The sequence below is a fragment of the Ochotona princeps genome, chromosome 4 (genome assembly GCF_030435755.1).
Source record: "Ochotona princeps isolate mOchPri1 chromosome 4, mOchPri1.hap1, whole genome shotgun sequence".
Lineage (NCBI taxonomy): Eukaryota > Metazoa > Chordata > Mammalia > Lagomorpha > Ochotonidae > Ochotona > Ochotona princeps.
In genome coordinates, this window is record NC_080835.1 from 10,278,192 (window position 1) to 10,302,055 (window position 23,864).

Genomic DNA, 23,864 nt, shown 5'->3' on the forward strand with positions numbered 1-23,864 from the left:
AAAGATGCAAAAGCAACCCAAATGTCCAAACATGAATGCATAAAGGAAATGGTATAGACAACCAACGGAACATTAATCAGTCTTACAAGGTACATGTAAATGGGCGCATCCTGGTCAGTGAAATAAGGCAGTAATTAAAAGACAAATGTTGTATGATTCCAACTCATCTAGCATATCTAATGAACTCCTAGGAAGCAAGTGGAAGGGCAATTACTAGACATTGATTCCAACTCGTCTAAGATATCTAATGAACTCACAGAAAGCGAGCAGGGGGTGGTTACTAGGCATTGAGGGTTCCAGAAACATGAGAGTTATTGCTTGATGGGTGTGAGGTTTTATAAGTTGAAAACAATTCTACGTAACTGCTCTATCATATATAAACACAATCAGTGCTGATGAACTGATTGGAAAAAGATGACATGAAAACCACAATGTATAGATTAGAAGTCATAAAATAGAGTTAAGTTCTATAAGCCCTTTCCACAGACGTCACGGGAAACCTTTCTTGCTCCTAGATCAGTGGTTCTCAGCACAATGAGAAGAGAATTTGTTCTTGCTCTATCAGAAGACATTGGCAATAGCTGGTGACATTTTTGTTTTCATACCTATGTGGGTTTGTGACAAGGGTCTAATTAATAGAGGCCAAAGAATCTGGTAAATGTTTTATAATAAACTTACTTCAAAACATTTGTGGAAAATGGGATAAAAATATCACTTTACCTAAAAAAAAATACTGAAATTTGTGCCTATAAATGGTTTCTGAAAGTTAATGGCAAATGTATATTTTAAAAAATATGCATTTATACGTGTTTATTTTTAGAAGCTATACTAAAATAAACTTAGCTATATATTCCCTTATTTCCACACATTTTTTGAGTGTTTTTTTTCAAACAAGATGATTGCTCACAGCAAAGAATCATTGTGTCCAAAATAACCTTTGCATTTTCTGGGGAAATGTCGTCATACTATAGAGATCACATATGTTATTGTTATATTAAGCTTTTGCCTTCCTAGTTAGTCTGGTGGCATTCAGACTGAGAATACAAAGGAGATGAGATGAGACCAAGATGAAAGTCAGACAGGGCAGGTCATTAGATATTAGTGCTTAATAATGTAACTATAGTTAATTGTATTTTGTGAATGCTCCTGCGAAAGTGTAGGTAGGCCTTTTATAAACCTTTTCCCTTGTTTTGGTGAGGATTCTGAATGGTTGGCATTGGCCACCTTTCACATGGCTTGGAAACGGAGGCTCTGAAAACAACCAATCTGGGAAATGTTGAGGTGACCTAAGCTCTAGGACTGCCCAATCATGTGTTTTGTTTGTGATTTTTTTCTGAAGATGCTAGGAGGAACAAAAAAAGAAAAAAAGAAAAAGGAAGCTAGGCACATTTCACAAATCCACATTCTGCAATTTGTCACATCCTGTGTAGTGGTAACATTGGCTCAGGAAGATGAAGACAAATAGGAACTATTGACAAGGCTGCCTGAAAACCAAGAACTGACACCGTGCTGGAGTTTCTGAGTGTTCAGCTGGAACCAAGGGCCCACTCCTCGGAGACAGGTGAGTGATGCTGAAAGATGTCTCAGTTCACTCCATGTGGGGACCCCATTAGAGGCAGAATCTGCCTTGAAGTCCTTTAGAAAGACTCAGAAGCACTAAACGTTTTTAAAAATAGAATTGGCCAAGGGAGAAACAGTTTCTGCTGTTTTCTGCAGTGTGCTATCTCAGGGAACCACTTCTCTGAGGCCACCATGTTGTGAATGGAAACATCACTCTTGTCGCTTGTCAGGCTCTTTGCAAACTGGAAAACCCATGGGCTGACGAGGAGGCAGTGAGATCAACCTCAGATTATCAATTCAGTATAAAAGGCAGCTTGGCCTTGCCTGTTCATACGTGCATGGGCCAGGCCTCAAACCCAGGTGTGATGACCCCAAGTTTTGTTTACATACCGCTGCATGCAGCTGCTTTTCCAGATGAAGCCAACTCAGCCAGATGGCTGTCGTCAGGCAGGGGGTAGGAAGAGGGAGCCTGAGCTACACAGATGCACAAGTGCTTTAAGTCTCCAAAACTGCTGGGGCCCAATGGTGGTTCTGCAGCTTTCCAGCTGTGTTCACACAGCTGAACAAAATGATAATTGTGGAATAGTCCTTCATTATTAACTTGGTGTCATTAAATGCATGAATCAACGGATTCTATTCATAATCAATGCTTTAGATTTTGAATTTCCTAAACTGCTCTGTGCTTTTACCAAGTAACTAACATGCAGATATGTAAAGATAAAAAACATTACAGGATAATATTTGGTAAAATATGATTAAGGTGTCTTGGATTCAGACAAATAATTGCTGTTACTAGACAAAATCTGAGACAATCTAAATAGAGAAATGTTGACAAATGTAACTTTAGTTCTATCTCATAATTAGTAATTTGTGGTCATAATTCATCCAATATATGCCAGTGTATTTGTAGCAACACCAGGGGAAGGAAGCTTGCAACAAGTGATTGTGTGTTCATTTAGCTCTGAACATCAAGGCCTCTCAGGATTAGTGACAAGTGAGTCCTTCCTGTGTGTAATCAATACAATATGCCAAACATTATGAAATCATGGATTTCCAGTTTTGTTGCAGCAGATTCCCAGTTTCTTTTCCTAAAGGACAAGTCAGTTCTGGACTAGGCAGCAGCTTGGGATCATTGAGCCTGGGAGTCCTTTGCAACTGGAGGAGACACGTTGTTTCTCTTGCAGTGTTGGCAGCATCATCATGATATCAAAACCCATGGCAGGGGAGACCATTGCTGTGCTCACAACAAGGGGCATCAACCTACACCAGTCAGAGAAACCCCTGAACCATGGACAAGACACCCTGAAGAAATATCTAAAAGCAGAAATCAAAGTTACTGGGGTAAATACAATTCAGACCCTGTTGGAATGCGATGGAGGATGGAGTTTGTCTTGGGATAGGATATCCCTTAAAGTGTGGGGGCATCTGGGTTAGCCAAAGAGTGTCTAGCGTGATTGTCAGCCCCAAGAGCCGTTGAAACTCTTCGCAGAACTTTTTCGCAAGAAGGTAAATGAAAAATTTTTTTTGTATTCTAAACATGAGTAATGGAGTATTTTTTGCTTTGGTACATTTGCACGAACAGTGCCTCTTCATACTTTCACAAAAGTACTTGTGGAAAATAATTACATATTTTTATATATAATGAGCTGATAATCTGTATAGATTCTTCAAATAAAATTTCCCCTTCCTGTAGAGGAAAAACACTCCCATCACATTGGCTTTTGGCAGAAAAACCACATCCTCTCTAGATCATCTTTTCACTCAGCACTTTAATAATGCATGTGTCCTCACTGAGGTCTTGCCCGAGACAGTAATGCATGACCATTGTGGGAGAAGTGAGAAGCTCCAATCTTAATACATATTGGTTTTAATCTCAGTTCTCCTTTCCTTTTTCAACAGACTCTCCAGATCCTGGGCGGTGTGATGGTGTTGAGCTTGGGCATCATTTTAGCCTCAGCACCCTTCACTCAACATTTTTCCTCAGCGTTTTCTATCCTGCTGAAATCTGGCTACCCATTCATAGGAGCCTTATTTGTGAGTAGAGCCCATGAGCAGGGCAGAGTTGGGTGGGGAGGGTTGCAAGGTGCCAGTGGCTCACATTCTACACTTGCCACCTTCCTGCCAATTTTAGTAGTTCTCCTGTGTGTGTAGTCCAGGAAGCACTGAGTAGAAGGTAACAGTGGCCTGGCTGTAGATTCATTTCTTGCCCAGCTCAGAATCATTTTTTTATGTGAAAATGACAAAGGTATAGCGACAGTCTGACTAGGTCTTAGGAAGGGCAGACATTGTCACCGTGGCTTGCCATTCATGAACTTAACTTTGATCATGCGACTGAGGTAGTGTTTCTAACACTGCATCAAATTTGAAATGACTTTTTTCTCTCCTCATTTACCACATCAGGTCACTAACTGGAGCCAACATTTGGAGGGGCTTATAGTGCTTTAAAAAAATTCAGCAGTTATTTATACACACTAATTACTTGACCCTGGGATCATTGGGACCACCATTTTTATTTTAGCCTATTCCTTTTCAGCTGCCCTAAATCTATTATATCATAAATACTTCAGAAAAGTAAATGGAATGTCACTTTCTGACCAGTCTTAAAGGCTTCTTGCCATTCAACCTCATCCTTCGTCTATTCTCACATGTTTATTTAACTCTCCTGTTTTTCTCTTAAAGAAGAATTTATACCATTCTTTTTCAATATCTTCCAGAAAATTAAAAAAGAAGGAACATTTTCATGCATTTTAGGACGCCAGTATTACCCGGATACCAAACCAGAGAAAGACACAAAAAGAGAGAAAAATCTATAGATCACTATCTCTGAGAATGTAAATGCAAAACTCTTCAACAGAAGCAAAAATAGATAACATATCAAATTCAACAACATTGTAAACAGACCATACAGCATGACCAAGAGATATATATCCCAAGAATGCACGACATGATTCAACAGCTATAAATCAATAAATACAATACACCATATCAAGTAAATAAAGGACAAAACCATATGATGATAATACACCATTCCCTTCCACTTCCATATCATTGCATTCGTGTCCTTCTCTACAGAACGGTGACTCCAAAGTTTCCTTTTCCCTCAGAAACAAAAACAGTTTTAAGGGTTTTCAGGTCTTCATTTTGTATACTGGGATTGATTCTTGGTCCTTTAGTCCCCTTGCTCTTTGGGCAAAAAGGTATAACTAATATACTCATACAAGTGCTATATCATTGTTGAATTGTTCTCCAGGGCTTTTCTTCTGGGGTTCCTCGCAGTGTGAGGTAGTCTGTGATAGTAACATGATGGCACATGTAAACTGATCTGGTGATTTCTGTCTCTTCTGAATAACAGTTCATCCTCTCTGGTGTTCTATCCATTCTCACTGAGCGAAGGTCGACAAAGCACTGGGTGAGTATGAGAACCATAACCCACAACCCGATGGATAACCACGAGGCTTAGAGAGAACATTTTCAGGGTGAAAATATCCACTTTGAAAACTGGAAACTACATTCCAGAGCAAATAGCATTGAGAGCTGTATCTGAATTCTGCAAATCCATGTCCCCTAAATCAACATCTGTACAAATAGAGTTTTGCATTATACTCTACAACAGTGCTCAAGTATCTCCCACTAAAGTTAGGCTTATGTGTGATCTTGTGATGCTGGCTTCCTGGTAACTACATTCAGATTTAGATCCTCAGTGGGAAAGAAGCTGACAGTGGCAGAGGTGTATTTATTGTGAATTTACTGTATAAGCCTACATGTCAAAATTTTTGAAGAAACACAGCCAAAAATGCTGTGTATCTCCAATTCTTTTATCCATGACACCTAAAGTTAATATTTTGATGGAATTGAGTTCTGAATTGTCATTAATCCTTCACATCAGGTAAGAGACCAAATGCATCTACTTTGAACTTAGGAGAAACTCAAATTGGAAGAGACAGAAAGAGGGATTCCAAATTGTAGAGAGAAGCTTTTCTAATCTGTAAAGATTTGCTGAATCTTCACTCGAACCCCACAGCTCTCTAAGAGTTGGTACAGGGCATCATGCGATAGAGTCCCATACAACACAGTAGTATGGAAACCCGTTGTGAAAGTTCAGACACAAATCACCCCGGGCAAGAAAAAATAAAAAGAAAAAGAATAAGGATGATGTTATGTCAGTATCTCTCTTTCTCTTATTAGAATTTAGAGATTGATATTTGAAATTCCCAACCAGATCCTGGAACACTAGATTGTTGTTATCTAATAGATCTTTCTGTGATTATTTAAATACACTCCATGTTATCCAATATTGTAGGTGACAATTGATAACTTAAAATATGACAAGTGCAATCAAGACAGTGAATTTTAAATCTCATTTCATTTTACATTATATGTAAATCAGTCATATGGCTCATGATCATTGCAAGGTATAATACAATAATGTTTCCAGGTGAGAAACATGTGGGCTTTATCACACAGAAAATAACCCCCATGAAGATCATGGAGCAGGCTCAGGGAGACAAGATGTGGCTTCAGGGTAGGTTTACAATCACCAGTGACATCTAGCTAGTTATGAATTCTACTGTCCTCACACATCACACCAGCCCTTTGAGACTGTGAAGAGTGTTGCCTCTAGTAAAGGTGAGTTGCTTCAAGACATGTTGTTGAGTTATTATGCCTTTGACCATCAGGAATTCCAGGAGCATGCCCTTTAATCATCATTTGTAGAAATGTGACTCAATGCCTTAACTGCTAAGTTCTATAAAGAAGCATGGTCTTATATGAGATTGAGTAGTGGTCTAATGCACAGCCTCGTGCATGTCCTGGAGCATGCCTGCCTGTAGCAATAGTTCTCAGATCAGTCTTAGCTTAATCTATCTGTTCTGTGAGTTGGAGTAGAATGTAAGCCACTTGTGAGATCATTTTATTAATTCTCAAGTGATAAAGGTACAAATGAGACCAAGGTTGGAGAATGAGACTGAGGAAATGGACTTTCAAAGAAGTGGAGAGAGTTAAAGTTAGTACTGTGGTCAGAAATCACATTCTAAACGTTCCATCAGACCATTTTCTTCCTCCTCACACTACTGCCCCCACCTCAATCACTCCAGGTTTGTTTCTAGAATTCCTTTGTAGCCATCTATATATGGCCTTGAATATGCCATCCATGTGCTCAAGGGCCAAACTTAAATGGAGAGCCATGTAACCACACTGACATTTAATTGGTGTATTGTTTTTCTCTTTCACATTTTTCTTATAAAGATTTACTTATTTTATTAGAAAGGCAGATTTATAGAGAGAAGGAAAGAAATAGATAAAGATCTCCGTTTACCGTTTCACTCCTTAAATGATTGCAACAGCCAGAGCTGAGCCAATCCGAAGCCAGCAGCCAGGACCTTCTTTCAGGTCTCCCACATGAGTACAAGGTCCCAAGGTCTTGGGCCATCCTCTGCTGCATTCCCAGATCATAAGCAGTGAGCTGGATGCGAAGTGGAGCAACCAGGACGTAAATCAACTCCCATATGGGATCCTGGAGCTTGTAAGGGGAGAATTAGCCAATTAAGCCATTGTGCCAGTTCATCTACCATAATTTTGTTAAAATTTTTCCACTATGACTTCAACTGCTGATATTTTATACAATAATGTATCTGCTATTTTTTCCTTGAAAGACTAACAATATCACAGAGTGAGGAATTAATAAAAATGTTTATAATCTGAAGCAGAGTATATTGTCATCTTCATAGTATGATTCAGTGAAGCATTTTTATTTTTAAATAACAAATGATATAACAACCACAAAGAACTTTTATACTAACTCTATCAACTTCCACAAATAAAAGAAAAAAAACATGTGATATTTGTCTTTTTGAATCTGGCTTATTTCTCTTAGCACTATGCTCTTCAGTTCCATCTACCGTTTTGCAAACATCAGTGTTTTATTTATTTTTTATGGTCCAGTAATACACCATCATGTATGCCTAAAGCACATTTGCTTTATCCAGTCATCCGTTGGTGAATATCTAGATTGAGAGGTGTGGTGTTGAAACAGATCATGTGCAAAGCAGAGCAAACCACCCCCTGCCTCTTCCGTATGACCAATGCTCCCAAGATGGGTTCCTGCGTGGACTGAGGGGCTGCTGTTCGCTCAGCCTTGGTTCACACTCTCCTGCAAACCCATAAGACATAACCTCATGAGTCCCTGCTGTCCAAACAGGGTAAAGAAGCTAGGAGAAAAGCTTGCTCTTTTACACCACTTCAGTACTGTCTAGTGGCATCTTATTTACGCATTCATTTGTTCAGCCAAGTTTTGCTTTCTAAGAGCAGAGATTTTTCTAGGCACTGTGAAAGGATACAGAAGTAAATGATGAATCCTAGCATGCCCATGGGAAGCTAATAAGAAAAGTAAATTCTTGAGGTGTACTAACCAAGTGGCATCCAAGTCATTGGCTAATCCAAGTGGCTTGTGGGGAGTGGTTTTGATGGAGCGTTTCTTGTCTAGGTGCACAGCAGCCTCGCCACGAGCATTTTGAGTGTTCTGTTTGCTCTGATGGGCTCCGTCCTCCTCTGTGTCAACCTGTTGGCTTTGAGTCCTGCCTCCCAGCAGTGTGAGCTGAGCGTGCTGGCTTCACCAACCACATATCATGATAATTTGTTTCATCATATGCCAAATGATCACAAGGAGGATTGTATTATAGCCAAAACCACTTTGACTGTAAGTATTTGTATGTTTTAACTTTTAATTAGTTTCTAACAGTTCATAGATACAATTCTAAGAATATAAACATAATGATATTCATTTCTTACTTTCCTTCCCCATTTCTACCCTCCCTTCCTCTCCCTTGAAAAATCTATTCATTATAGTTTGGGTAGGGGAAGGACAGGATTATGCAAATGAAAGGATATATCAATAGTGAGATTAAGGGGTTATGATATGGTAGTCTATACTAATATGAGTAGTGTGGAAGTGATTCATACATGTCAAATAGATTTGATGACTACAAACAAAGCTTACCATTGGTAAGTTTTCTTAATGTCATTTAGAAGCATTAAATTTGAGCTTTTCAAATTGGGAATCTTTGTTTATGGACTGATGAATTAAGATGAAAGCACCAGGTAATCAGGAGACGCTGACAATTAACCTTGGTCTGTGTGCAGTGGGAGCTTAGGTTAGCCTAGCTACCATCAGAACCAATCATGAGAAATAAAAAGCAGTAAGGTGCGGAGTTTGAAGGTAAGGGATTTCCTTCTTATGCCCGATCATGAGTAAGAGCAGCATTGACCAGGTGAGAAGCTAACATTGGTTTTTTGTTATAACTTAAAGAGGTGGGGTTTACTAACTTGGGAGATTGGACATAGTAGGAGATGGAGAATGTTAACATAAGATGGCTTTAAGCGAAATCTTGAAAAATGGGAATAAAGATGTTTGACTAACAGAAACAGTACAGATGAGAGCTCTCAAGAGATGCACACAGTCAACAATGCACTGGAAGAAAAATGGGTAACAGAACAATAAGAGGACAGCAGACAAAGGGATATAAGTCAAAAATTCATCTGTATGGTGGCAACACAGAAAACTCTGGTCAAACTCGGAGTGGCCACCAGGTGCTTCTCCCCCAAGTAATGGTATTATGATAGGAGATGCATGCAAATGAAGAGGAGAGAAATTCATTCTGTTTCTGGTGCAGCCAAGTCTGACCTTCAGAAAGAAGTAGGGGTTTTGCTTTGTGTATAATGCATTAATTCATGCTGAGATAATTTTTCCACTGTAAAAGAAAAAGATTATGTTGAGTTTATGGCTGAGATTTTTTTGGGTGATGTAGAAAAGTTGCATCACTTCTTTTATGTGTAAACAAATGATAGATTTATGCACATTATCCCCCTTTTCTGTGAGATGGTCAGTTCTGCATGAGGGGTTTTCATGTAATAGTAAAATTTGCCCTCTTGGTCACATGCCCTTGGTTTGTGAGCAACTCTAGCAGTTTGCTACCTGCATGGCTTTTTCAAACATTTGCTACCACCAGAAGCAGACAAGAAAAATTATCCATAGGGTTCCTACAGAAAAATGTGACACTACAAATTTTTGCAAAGGATTTGCTCATTCCCAATCTTATTGACCTCACAAATAAATTAGAAAGAAATATTATTATGCACATTTGATAAATGAGAAAACAGAACTAGATAGATCCAAGCTCATGTGGCTACTAAGTGGCAAAACTGGGGCTAGACTGGACTATCAAGGAAATAAGTGGTTTAAAAAAAGTAAAATAAGTCAATTTTTAGGTTTGGGAGCAGAAATTTCATCTTTCTGGGAATGTTCTGACTTCATTTTCTGGTAGTTGCGGTGGTCTTCACTTCTACACCCAACTTCCACCCAGGCATGAAGGCCTTAGGAAGACCCAATGCTTCTCTTCTTCGCTGTGTTTCAGGGAGCCTTGTCAATGATGCTCATCTACACTGTGCTGGAGTTGTGCCTCGCGGTGCCTGTTGCTGTGCTGTGGTGGAAACAGGCTCATTCCGACTTTGCTGGGGTGAGTGCACTGACTGGCCTGGTTGAACTCTAGTGTAATTCTCAGATGCATTGGTGCATAACACAAAGGGTGGTCTAAAGAATGGTCAGTCAGTCAGCCATTAAATAAAGCTGAGAGGTGGTTGAACCTGAAACATCCACTGGTTCAAATATGCCATTTTGCAAGTAAAGAAAAGGCAGTGTGGGAAAGATAAATGCCTTTCCAGGAAATAAGCTATGGACTTGGGCCTATGCTGAGGACACCAGTATTTTTTTTTTTTTTTTTTTTTTTTTTGCCTCCCTTCCAAGTAAGACACTTTCTACCATGGAAATGGTCTTAACAAAACTTGTTGGCACATGCAAATGTTTCAATGACCACCTTATGCTCTGCGTTTTCCCTTCCTCTGAATGCAAAATTTCAACTCCCTGCAAAGACAGTAAAGAAATATTATTGAATCAAATTCCACAGAATGTCGCTACAGCACCATTCATCACTATACACTCATTTAAGTGAACTGAAAGTCTTGTTTAGCCAATGTATCACTTACAGAGAGTAGAGTGTGTCTGAAGCTGATGAACAGCAATAGTTTTTCCAACTTAAGGATGTGCTACATTCATCTTGGATTAGTGAAAAGTGTATCCGTAAGAGAAAATGACTTAGATACACATGGAGCTGAACATGAATGAAAATCTATTTTCTCTTCTAGGGTGTGCTTTTCTTGCCAGGGCTTTATAAGAATAAACCAAGCATGTCCTCAAAAGTGATTGGTGATTGTGACTATGAAGAACTATTGACTTCTTAAGAAAATAAATAAGAAGAGTATTCATCAGAAAGTTGGTTTTCATGAAGTACATAAAATCTAACCATTTCAGGAGAGAAAAATTTGAGTTCTCTGAAATATTGGCTTCTTATAGAACAAATATCAAAATATTGTTGAGTACTAATGGTTCTTGATCTGTCTGATACTGACTTTAGCAAAGTGCCCAGTGTTATAAATATTCATGCGCTAGAGCAATCAAAGAGTCATGGTCATTTCTTGGAAAACCAAGCAGTATGGTAATTCAGTGGATCATGGGGAAGCTAAGGAAAACCTGTTTTTTGTACCCTTCAATTACTCAAATTTGAAATGAGCCATTGCTTTGTTGTGTCATCCCAACTCTTCTACAGTAGGTAATAATGCTTCATCATACATGTTAGACTTATTAATGCATGGAGGCAAGACCCTTCCAATAAAGTCCCAGGTGCTATAAAAGTAGTTGTTTTCAAAGCAAAGTTTTTATGTAATTGTATATATTGGGGGAGTGTCTATTTTGTTATTTTCTTTTAAACACAGAGCAAATCAAATGATGGATATAAAATTAAATTTAGACCCTTTTTACTATCCAATAAATATCCGAACAAAATAAACACATAAAGCTAACCAGGAATATTTAGCCATTACTAAGAGACAATCAATCGGTTTATTCTTTTCTTCTGATTTCAAAATATAACAAAGAACTGTCCCATTGTAAATGTCAAACCTCAGCACACACACATCCTCAGTTTTATAGGTACTCCATTCTTTGTCATATTCTTTGTCCTGTCATATTTCTTCCTGTTCCAATCTACATGGTGACATCCACGGTATAAGGCCTTCTGATTCTCAGTTTTCCTATTACTTTCTTTATAATTGAGACTGTAATATCAGTTTGTTGGACGATATTCCTGGGTTATACCTGGCTGGGTTAAGCTGCAACACCCACCAGTAAGCTAAAACTGTGTGGGGGCCATGCGAGGCTGGTTTGGAACACCCATCAGCACATCGAAGACCTGGGGCTGGAAATGGACCTGGTAGGAGAATGCTGGGGACTCTCCACCGATGGGCTGTAGTTCCCACTGATAAATGCAGGAGCCATGGATAATGCAGGCTGTGGATAGTCCAGGCTGGCAAGGCTACAGCTCCTGTTGGCATGCATATGAGCTGATTCTGGGGTGGGCCCTGGGTTAGGTTCAAGCACCTGCTGGTAATCATGAGAGCCAGAATGGTTGTGTGGCAGGATACCCAACTCCCTCCGTACCTAAACTCCCGTATCCTGGCCTGAGTCCCGCATGAACATGCATCGCTCTAAACTACGTAAGCAATATTAGAGAGAAAGTGAACAAAAATATTAAAAAAAATAATTTGAGTCAAGTAAGTTTGAAGGGGATGACAATAAAATTAGGGACATATTATATGCTGCATAAATTCTATTTGAGTAATACTCCCTTCAGCCTGAAACATATAGAAAATCAATGTGTGTGTGTGTAAATATGAGAGAGATGCAGACACACAGAAAAGAAGTAAACCGTCAATCAGTGGAATCTTCAACTACTTCACGTGCTTGGAGTGGTGAGAGTGGGGGTGGGTGGGAGACTGGGTGGGGCTTGTCCCTTAAAATCCCCTTTTACATCAGATATATATGTATATTTTATATATATTTATATATATACATCAGATATTATATATATATATAAACAATACGGAACTGATTGTCTTGCCAATCTTCCTGTAGTGTTTGAACCTTTTTACCCTAATTATGTCAAGATTGTCAAAAATTAAATTTAAAAACAAAGAAAAACGTAAACTGACTCTTTCATTTGAAAGTTCCCATCTCACCAGTGTCAATCACACAGTGACATCTTCCTGCCACAAGAAATAGCATCCAGAACACACAATCGCATCCATCCACTGTACATCCCACCCTGGTAACTAGATCTTCAAATTTGGTTACAGAAGAGAGACTATCTCTACCACCTCCACAGAACTAAAAGAATTAAGAGAGAATACAATGAACAATTTATGCCAAAAGTTCACACCAGTTGACGTAACGGAAGAAGTCATGGGAAGACATAAGTTATCTGACATGACTCAAGAAGAAATTGGGGAAAGGACAAAACTATAAATATAGCCATAATAACAACAACAAAAAGAAAAAGAAAACATTCAACACAGCAACAACAAAAAACAACATTCAAACACCTTTCCAGCAAGTAAGATCCATGCCCAGATAATGAGACTGGTGCATTATGTTAAATTTTTAAGAAATAAAAACACAAATTCCTCACAAAGCTACTTAAAAAGACAGAGGAGGAGGAACACTCAACTCATTCTGTGAGGATAATCTCCTGGAACCACTGTCAAAGACATTTGAACAAAATAAAGCTACCAAAAATATGTGTTGCAAATGGCCTTCATATCTTTTTGTGGCCTCAATGGTAAAATGTCAGTCACTGTCACTACAGTATGAATTGTAATCAATATGAGAGGGATGCTGATTAGGATCTTCCATTTTCACACACGTTCTATGGGGCCAGCCAAGGCAGACTGGCTTGTGTGGGCTCTGCCTGTGCGTTTCACAAAGGTGGGGCCTCAGGGTCCTACGCTCCCTTGGGCAGGCACCACTCACCCCTCCCCTTAATTAGTTCTGATAAATTCCCAGGCCCATTTTAGCATGGATGGCGAATGAATCTATAGAGTGCTCCAGCTTCCTTTGCTTGGGGCTGGACCCACCTGCCAGAAAGGAGTTCACATTTATTTTCATTGAATGGGATCACTGAAGAAGAATTTTTAGTTCATCCATAGCATTTTTATGTAAGTTTCCTTCTCTTTCATTTTGCTCTATCTTGAGATTTTCTTATCATTTTCATTACAAAACTGGAAAGTTTTATTGTAGATTGATTCTAAAGTCTTTGCTACTTCAAACTAGAGTCTCAGTTGTTACTCCAGCATTACAATTTGCTTCCATTCTCTTAATTTTATTAGAGATTTTATCTTATTTACTGGAAAAACAGAGTCTCTCTCTCTCTCTCTCTCTCTGTCTCTCTCTCTCTGTTTTTCTCACACACACACACACACACACACACACACACACACACACAGAGAGAGATTTTCCCTCCAAAAGGCCCTAACATCCAGAGTTGGACCAGCCTGAAGCCTGGAGCCTGGAACTCTATCCAGGTTTCTAATGTGGGTGGCAGGAGCACAAACAGTTGAGTCCTCGTCTGTTGCTTTTCCGGATGCATAAGCAGGGACTCTACCAAAAGCAGAGCTGTGAGGACTCAAACCAGCACTGGATAAGGTATGCCAGTATCAGAGATGCCTCAATGCCAACCCCTGTTCCCACTATCTTTACCATAGCATGGTTTTAATTGAAAAAGTAAATAAATTGTCAACAAGGATTATAGTTAAAGATGACTCTGGTCTTTCAATGAAATGTTACTTCTGATGGCAAGTGCCCTCAAAGTGGCAGAGTTCAGTTTCAAGGGAGACTAAGAGGACCCCACGTGACAGTGTTTACAAATTTATGGTTTGTTGCAGTGACAGAATACACTACAGCAACAACTTCAGGGTTAAGATAAACATGCCAACAAGATGTCCCAAAGTAGAGATCAGAAAGGTCAGGTTTGAGTTTCAGCTTCTCCTGGGTCTCTAACACGGATGCAGGAGCCCAAGACCTTGAGGTATCCTCTATTGCTTCCCCAAGCCATCATCAGGGAACTGATTCAGGAGTGGAACAGCTGGCATTAAAACTGGTATACATACAGGATGCCAGTGCCACAGGCAGGGGAACAGCTTGCTATACCACCACGAAAACTCTGAAGTAAATTTTAAATTAGTGTTCCTTCAAAGATTGACCCAATCTCCCAATACCATATTCATTCCTGAGTTTTGGAATCTTATCTTAATGCTATTCTGCGTCCCTATACATCTGGAAAAACAGTTCTAATCTTTATCTGACACAGTTTTCACATATTCAAAGTGATAATAGTAACATAAAACTCAGTGACAGATTAAATATTTAACATATATCAATTAGGATATACTTGTATCTTACAGCATGTAGCCAAAGATCCAAACTAACATAGCTTAACATGTTTAACATCAAAAACACCATCGTTTCACAATAGCTCTATGGTTAGTCATTTCCAGTGTTAATTCAGTGAAGTAAGGAGTTTATGTGAATCACCGGTAGGCCATCAGACCTACTGACACATCTTGTCTTTCATGCATCTTATAAAAACAGACTTCTAAAAAAATCATGAAACGTGGAATTATAAGGCATATTTTCTATATGTTTTTCAAGACACATCATAGGCATGAGTCATATAAATTATGGACAAAGATAATGGACTTGTCACTATTGACTTGGACTAATCAAGATTCACTTCTGTGGCTAAGAATTGTTCACCCTACTCTGAACTCAATGCAAAACTACACACAATGAAGATGTTAGCAAGAAAGAAAAGGAGACATGGTTGATATGGGGACAATCTATAGTGGCCAGTTCAGCACAATCCAGCAGTGTCAGCCTATAAAATGGAATTGTTACTTGGCAAGTTTTGTTTCATAAATTTAATAACTATAATTAAAATTGTAATGAATTTAGGGAAGTTAAAATAGTTTTTCCGAAACAAAACACAAGGGAGTTTTTTTTTCTAAAAAGTGAGTGTATAACTTGAATTTGAAATATCATGTTGCATTTACTGAGAAGAGGGTGATAAAATATATAAGCTAGATTTATCCTAGAAACAGGGAACAGATTCAGCTGGGTGGGGTTTCCATTCAAAATGTTGGAAATGAAATAATTTACTATTTTGTTATAGAGCTGTTTTTTGCGTATCTTGTTTACAACAAAGTATAATATTTGATGAACTGTAATTGCAGATGTGTTTGTGGAATGTTGCAGAATATATGCCTGGTAATTATAATGTTAATGTTGGCTTTCATTGAATTATTGCTGTCATCTGGCATAGCTGCACCACAACTTCTGAGGGAGATTTTATAATTATCCTTATTTTATTGATGAAGAAATTGGGACTGAGAGATATTGAGTAGCTTGCCCAACTTATTCAATTTATACAACTATTTAGCCCAGGAATCGGGAATCAAATAACATCAATCAAATTACAGAACTCCGTACAGCTAGCCTCTCTAGTTTTCTGATTCCCCTTTCATTTCCCTTTCAAAACTTTTTTTGGAAGACAGTTTATGTAAGTGTTGTCTTTGTACTTGCTCAGTTGAGTGTTAGGAACTACACCAGCTGCTTGTCAACTGAGCTGTCATTCAGACTATTCTAAGTATCCCGCTAGATGAATCTTTGCTTAGTTGACATTTTTATTTTTGCTACTAACTTTACATTTCTTCAAGTTTATTTCTCAAATCCCAGGTATAAAATCTTCTTTTCTCTTTTCTACAGTGTAACAACTTTTAAGTAGTATTTTACAATAGTAGGGTTTTATTTTTTCTTTATTTTTGTTTTGAATATTCAATTTTGGTAGTTTCAATGTTTTATGTATTTCTAATACAGTTGAAATTAAATGTTTTTTGAGAAGCATGTTATGTCCCCACAGGAATGTATCTGACAGAATTTCTTTGTTCTTTCTGAGAAAAAGAGAGATTTACTTGGAAACCTTTATATTTCTTCCAAGACAACTAGTCTGTCAAACTTATCTCTTTAAATTTAGGAAGCTATGATTGCAAATATTTGTTTAATGATTTTATTGCGCATTTCTCCTCTTTTCCTAGTTTCTTGTTTCAGTAGCCTTTCAAGTGCTCTAGAAACTAGAGTGACAAAAGGTCTGACAGGTAATAATCTCCCGTCCACCCACATTTGCGCTATGGTACCAAATGAGGTAAGGTTAATCAAATAGCTAGTCTAGCAGAGAAAAAAAACATTTCTAGCAGACCTTTCACTTTAAGTGAATTTTAAAGTAAATATATATATACATTTAAGGTAAGTATGATAATATTTTAAATACTTATACACAGTGAACTACTTAACAACTGACAGTGTGGGCAAATCTGTGTTCATTTCTATGAGCTCTAGAGAAGAATCAATATTCTGACCTTTTCTGACTATGTTGGCCATTAACCCCATTAACATTTTTTTTAAGAAAGCAGTGCAGCCCCTATATATTTGCCTCAGATTCTCACTCTTTTGCCTCCTGTTTCCATGTGAAAGAATGCTGTTGTATCACTCCAGGATAATCCCTGCTCTCAGCTCAGCTGGGAAACCTCCTTCATTGCACCTGCCAAGTTAGCTCCTCTTCACCACGTTCATGGTGATGGGGAGTGTGATGTGAACCTACTTGGAGGACTACTATTACAATCATCAAGATAAAAAATCCTATTATTGTGTCAACCACATGGAATTTCTACTGCTTTAAATGGCTTATTTGACAATTATATTTATATTCTCTCCCACCCTAGTTCTTTCTTTGTTAAAATATTTATTTATATTTGAAAGTCAGAGTTACAAAGGGAGGGCGAGCTTTTCTGACCGCTGGTTCAGTCCCCAGGCTTCAATGGCTAGGGCAGAGCCAGGAACTACTTGTGGGTCTACCACATGAATGTAGAGTCTTAAGTGCTTGAGCCATCTTCCTCTGTTTTCTGAGACCGTTAGCAGGGAACTGGATCAAAACTAGAACAGCTGGGACTTGAACCAGTGCTCATTTAGGATATTGGCATCACAGGTGGTTGCTTCACCTGATATGCCACAGTGCTGGTCCCCAACCCCTGTTCTCTCAAAGCAAGTTTCACATTCTGCACTCACAATAGTATTGGGGTACAGTAGTTGAGGGGGAAAATACTGTGGTTGTTTCACCAAGGAAAATGGCAAGAGGATAGCAAGTAACATTCAGCTCTCAATAATGCATCAAGAGTTTCTGGTTGTTTTTCGAGTAGTCTAACTCTATAACTTTAACAGGACAAATGTCAACAGTTTAGTTGAACGTTTTTGGGAGGGGTGTGCAGAGAAATCTTCAACACCCCAGAGAGGAGTAACTGATCTTTGTGTCCCACCCAGTGAGTTATAAGTGCATCCCGGCTGGCCGCTTCCTGTCTGTTTCTAAGCTTTCTTAGTTGTTCTCTGTCTATCTATTCTAGTTTGTTTGTTCATATGTTTGTTTGTTATGAGGGGTTTCTGGAGCTAGCAAAATCATGCTTCAATGCTATAAAATGCTAAATACTAACATTGAAATAGACAAGAGACAGCTGAATAGCAATCTGTAGCCATTTTAAGCTATATAGAACATGGTTGAATATAAACCAAAATTGAAATGTCTATGAGGAAGTCACAGGTTTCGGTCGAGAACCTGCATTTTCCTATTAACATATTGGTTAATCAATACCATGTCAATTAATGCCATAATGTTGTAAATGGTTGGAAATATTATGTTGGGTTTTTTACTTGATTGGGATGATACTCTGCTGGTTCTACCTTCAGACCAGAGATGGTCTCACCAAGAAGCCATTGAACTCACCAGGACAATAAGATGCTGGACTTTATGATTGGTCAAAACCTCCAATGAAAGAATCTCAACTGAATTTGAACTATGGAAATGCAACAAGGTGGAGCAATCCGCCGTGGGGTGGGGGGAGGGTTTGGGGAGGGGCAGGGGGAATTCAAGTGCATAAAAAAAATGTATCACATAATGCAATGAAATCAATCAATAAATAAATTTAAAAAATAAAAAAAAACAGTTTCTGGGAATTTGGCTGAAATTAGAAGCCAATTTGCTTTTCTAACTGGTGGCCAATACTTGTATCTATTTTGGCATTGTAATCAGTAATTAATGTTTTGGAACTTGACATCTCTGTCCCTTATATTACTTTGTTATTAATTTACTGCCAGGGTTTTGGATGATATAATGTTCCTTTTGAGGGTGCTGAAGTGCTGCATTGCTGCCTTTGGATTCAAAGTAACCTGCCTGGTGGGGTAGTAGTGTATCCATATACAGAACATTCAATATGTCTATGTTCATTTTTCTTGCTATATAATGAGTTACATGATCTTAGAGGCTTAAAATCACATACATTTCTTATCTCCAGTTTCCATGTATCAGGAATCTGAGTACTGCCTTACGAGTCCTCTGTTTAGGGTCTCATAAAGGAATCACTAGAGGTGTTTTCTGGTACCTTGGTTTTATCTGAGCTTCTTCTGGTCTTTTTCCAAGATTGCATGGCAAAACCATTTCCTCTTAGCTGTAGGGTGCATGACAATGTTCTTCCTCTTGGAGGAAAGCAGAATAATGAAAATTTCAAGTTCTTGAATGTCTGTTTAAAACACTCATAGAGTGAGATTGGGTCCATGCGCAATGTCCTTTTTGAAAAACAGAATCAGCCCATGCACAGCAGTAATATCCCACCACGTACACAGGACTCACACAGCCTCAAGAGGTGAAATCCCAACACAAACAAACTACAGTGAGGTTTCACCTCATGTAAGTTAGAATGACTGTCATCCAAAAATCAAAAAATTAATAAATGCTGATGACAAGAGTGTGGAGAATAAGGTATCCCAATACATCGTTAGTGGTAATGGATACAGGAACAACCATTTTGGAACAGTGTGTAAATTCCTAGGAGTGAGATATGTTGGTCATATGGTAGATACATTGTTCAGTGCGTGCCTGTTTTTGCACGTGTATGTGTTCAGGATCACGGTCTCATTTCTTCCCCGAATAACTCCACAACACCCTTCCTCTCTCTGATCTCTATCCCTCCCTCATTCTTATTCAGACTATTAGAAGCTGAATAGACAAATCATGCATTCCATGGGTAAATAGCATCGAATCTGAGATATTGTTTGAGCCAATTTGATAACACATCTGCCTTCCTCTTGGAACTCTGTAGCATCACACTTTAACTGGAATGGGTTGTTACAGCATAACTCTATAAAGCTGATACTACAAGATTTTCTTTTCCTCTACATTTTTGTGTCCAATAAGTACTTGTATTTAAGCAGAGGAAGCAGTTTTGCAATTTCCTTGTGGTTTCCTTTCTGGGTATTTTCATTGACACTTTTAGCCAAGATGACATTTTTTCTCCACGCATACTGCCAGGACAGCTTGTTTTAATTCTTCCTGACACCAGATGCAGACTCACCCCACACAGTGTGTGAGTTGCTCTCGTCTCTGGAGTGGGAGCATTCGAGTTCACCTGGAGGGACTGGGCATCAAGAGGAGGAAAGCCACCTCTGGGCAGAGCCAAGGACCTCACTGCTCAGTTATTCTTTAAATGTTAAGATCAATAACTATTAAGGCGAATGTTTTTGTAACTAATATTCTTTCCTCGTTTCATTGAAAAAAAGTAGAGAGTAATGAAAACTTTCCCATTCTACCTCCAGCTGTGAAGGTGTAGAAACTGTGGCCAAGCAGAAAATTCCATATGGTCCAAGTTATGTATGCTCATACATTCACATATGTATAATATATACTATGTAACTATGAATACCCAAATTATACAGATATAAACCACATACCTGGGGCTCGAAAAAGTGAGGAAAGTGAGAGGTTTATTTTAAACTTTTATTGAATGTCACCTCAAGACATGATACAACCATTCCCTCCAAAGTTGAAGGCTGGCCTATCAAACCTGCAAGAGAAAAGAAACAAGTAAAATAATAAAGATTTTCAATTTGCTATACTGCAGGCTTCTCAGTGAAAGCCCTATGGACCAGCAGGGAGTGACATCAAATTTTTCACAACAAAGAAGGAAAAGAAATACAGCTGAAGAATGGTGCACCTAGTAAGTTATCTTTTATATAAAATAAAGAGAAATAAACATTACTAGATAAGCCCAAACTGAGAAAGCTTATCATCAGAAGAGGCTTGCAAGAGATGATAAAGGAATTTCCTCAAAGTAAAGGAGACACTATTGTGCAAGAAGGAAATATCAGAATGTAGAAAACTCATTCACTGCCAAGAACAATTATATAAACAAATGCAGAATGCTCTAACAGCATAAGTGTGGTGAGTAAAACATTCCTATATTTAGTAGGAATAACTACAGGACAATGCAAGCAATACAGAAAGAACAAAACAGAAAAAGAAGTCCGAATGTATAGAGTTCTTTATTTCTACTCCTTCTATTTTCCTTTGTTTGCCTCTTTCCCTATCTTCATTGTGATTAAGTTGCTAACATTTCACAATAGCTTATTATGCTACAAAGATGTGAATTGCAAGCCTCATGATAACCATGAAGTACAGTCTTTAAAAGACATATCAGAAAAAATAGGGCATTCCAGCACGCCAGCCCATCAGCAGTGGACAGGGCCTGGAGATCTGGGTGCAATTGGACTCTAGGCAGGAAGGCAGGCAGGGCAATAAGCCAGCATGCCATCCTGCTGGAATACTGGGCTCAGGAATCCATGAGCTCAGGGAAGATGGTATGACAATGTGTGGGAGCAGGGACCACTGAAGGAGAATGTTACAGGGGAAGAATTATTTCTGTGGAACTTCCATCTACCAGGCCACTGCTCTTCCATGTAAATGGGGGACTTCAGACAAGGTAGTTTAGAGGAGGAAAACCAGAGGCCCTTTCTAGGTCAGACCAACGCACCTGCCCATGTGGAAGACCTGAGCTGGGCTAGTTAGCACTGACCACCACTCACCGGAAACATACGAAAGTTAGGGCTGAGAGAACTGCCTGGCAGGGCTAGTTCACAGTAGGTGCCGGTGAGTGTTGGGGCAGGGGTGGCCCAAGTTAGTCTGGGCAATGACACTAACCAGCACTGGTGAGAACTGGGTCTTGGGTTAGATTCTGTAGGGGATTTGTGGACTCAGCCCTGTGGGACTGCAATACCTGCTGGTTTGCTCAGGGGCTGGGGGGTGGTGACAGGCTGAGCTAAGCATGACTATGAAACTCATACACACTTCATGGGAACTGGAGTTAGGAACAGGCTGAGCTGATCCAGGCTGTAGCACCCATAGGTGCATCTAAGACTTGGGTGTGGAGCAGGCCAGGATGTATCATCCAATAAAGCTGAGGTTGGGGAGTGGATTATGCCAGGTAGGAGCCTAGTACCTGATGGCACACGTGAGATCTGGGTCTGGGAGCTGGATTGGTGTCGTGCAAATGTATAGTCTAAAGAAAAAGGTGATGTCGCAGATGTTAAAAGTGTAATAGTGGTTATGACAAGCTGAGGAGGTGCAGGGGAATGATAGATGTGGGGAAATCTTGAGAAACACGCACTAAGGTTTAGCCCAATAGAAAAAAAAAAAAAAGTTCCAGAACGGTATTGTAAAGTAAGCCAAGTACAGTGTCAACGTGCTGTTTATTTTTCTACTTTAAAAAACAATACGGAGGGCTTGGCAGTAACCTAGTGGCTAATGTCCTCGCCTTGCATGCGCCAGGATCCCATGTGAGTGCCAGTTCGTGTCCCGTCAGCCCCACTTGCTGTCTGGCTCCCTGCATGTGGCCTGGCACCCACGTGGGAGACCCAGAGGAAGCTCCTGGCTTCGGATCAACCATTTTGGCCACTTCGGGAGTGAATCAGCGGACAGGATCTTCCTCTCTGTCTCTCCTTCTCTCTGTATATCTGACTTTTCAATAAAAAAAAAAAAAAAAACACGGGGTGGTCAGCACCATGGTAGAGTAGGTTAAGTCTCTGCCTACGATATTGATGAGCACCAGTTTGAGTCTGGCTGCTCCACTTTTTGTCTAACTCACTGCTAACTTGCCTGGGAAAGCAGTGAAAGATGACCCAAATCCTTGGGCCCCTGCACCCACATGGGAGACCCAAGGAAGCTCCAGGCTTCTTGCTTCAGACTGGCCTTGCTCCGGCCACTGTGGCAATTTGGGGATTGAAGCAGTGGGTGAAAGATTCTCTCTCTCTCTCTCTCTCTCTCTTTCTGTCTGATTTTTCAAATAATAGGGATTTTAAATTATCTTGCCGTTAAAAAATTTTAGATGTGGGCTTGGCAGCGTGGCCTAGTGGCTAAGGTCCTCGCCTTGATCCCATATGGCTGCTGGTTCTAATCCCGGCAGTTCCACTTCCTCTCTATCTCTCCTCCTCTCAGTACATCTGACTTTGTAATAAAAATAAAATAAATCTTTAAAAAAAATTTTAGATGTAAGAAAAGATGAATATATTTATCCAATTAGATATTTCACTGGATTATTAACTGGTTTATTATCAGATTCCCGTGAGAAAATTTTTTGTCAAAGCTCAGGAATGCTAGACCCCATGGTTGCCCTGGATTATGGGATAGGAGTAAAGGCACTATGTGAAAATGGCAACAGCCACTCAGAGAAAGAGGCGAGGATACCTCGAAATCTGGGGGGGGGGGGGCAGGAATAGAGGTCCCCCCCCTCGCCCTCCCCCTCGCCTATGGATCTGGGTGAATCTGTCCCTTCCCGGAGACTCACCTTTCAGAATATAAAGGGGTTGTCTTTGGGAAGTTCTCTGTTCTCTGAAATGGTGTCCCTTCACTCTCTTTATCAGAAGAGCGACTGTGTGGTGTTCACCGCAAACCCCACCCGCCTGAAGTTTGCAGTAGTGTTTCAGGCTTGTTCTGGGGTTCTGCAAGCAGCCTTCTGAGGAAAGCAGAAAGGAAACTGGGGGTTGCGTGTGACTGTGCAGCTGGCTATGGTTTCCTCACATGATGCATGTGAAAGTGAGCTTCCAAAGAACTCCCGCCAAGGGCACCGGGGGCACGGGGCATCCTGCCTCTGGAGACCAGTGCAAGTGTGAATTTGTTTCATTTGTTCAAGTCTCCCTATTTGCCTTCTACATCGCAGGTAGCTACTCTACGGAGGACAAAGAACGTTTGGTAGAGAAAGAGAACGACCCAAGTAGGAAAATTATTCTAGAGTGGGCAGCCAAGAGGCCATGAGTGTTGTCAGCCTGCCCGGAGCCTGAGAAATTGGAAAAGGACAAAGAACAGTAAGATAAACATTCAATCTTCAACATTTTTTAGTATTTGAGTTATAGTTAATCAAAAATTGGGATGAATCAATGCTACTAACTCTATCACTACTGGTAGTGAAACTGAACACTCATTTGAAGTAGTTTT

At 39.6% G+C, this 23,864-nt stretch overlaps 1 protein-coding gene across 1 annotated transcript; it reads left to right on the forward strand.

Moving 5' to 3' along the window:
* The first annotated feature begins 1,399 nt into the window (after positions 1-1,399).
* Positions 1,400-10,989, forward strand: LOC101516110 (membrane-spanning 4-domains subfamily A member 6A). The gene is made up of 7 exons (XM_004585472.3): positions 1,400-1,561; positions 2,745-2,901; positions 3,460-3,594; positions 4,913-4,969; positions 8,042-8,254; positions 9,969-10,070; positions 10,756-10,989. Exons 2-7 carry the CDS (start codon positions 2,761-2,763, stop codon positions 10,849-10,851), a joined length of 744 nt encoding a protein of 247 aa, XP_004585529.2. The 5' UTR covers positions 1,400-1,561; positions 2,745-2,760; the 3' UTR covers positions 10,852-10,989.
* Positions 10,990-23,864: the final 12,875 nt, after the last annotated feature.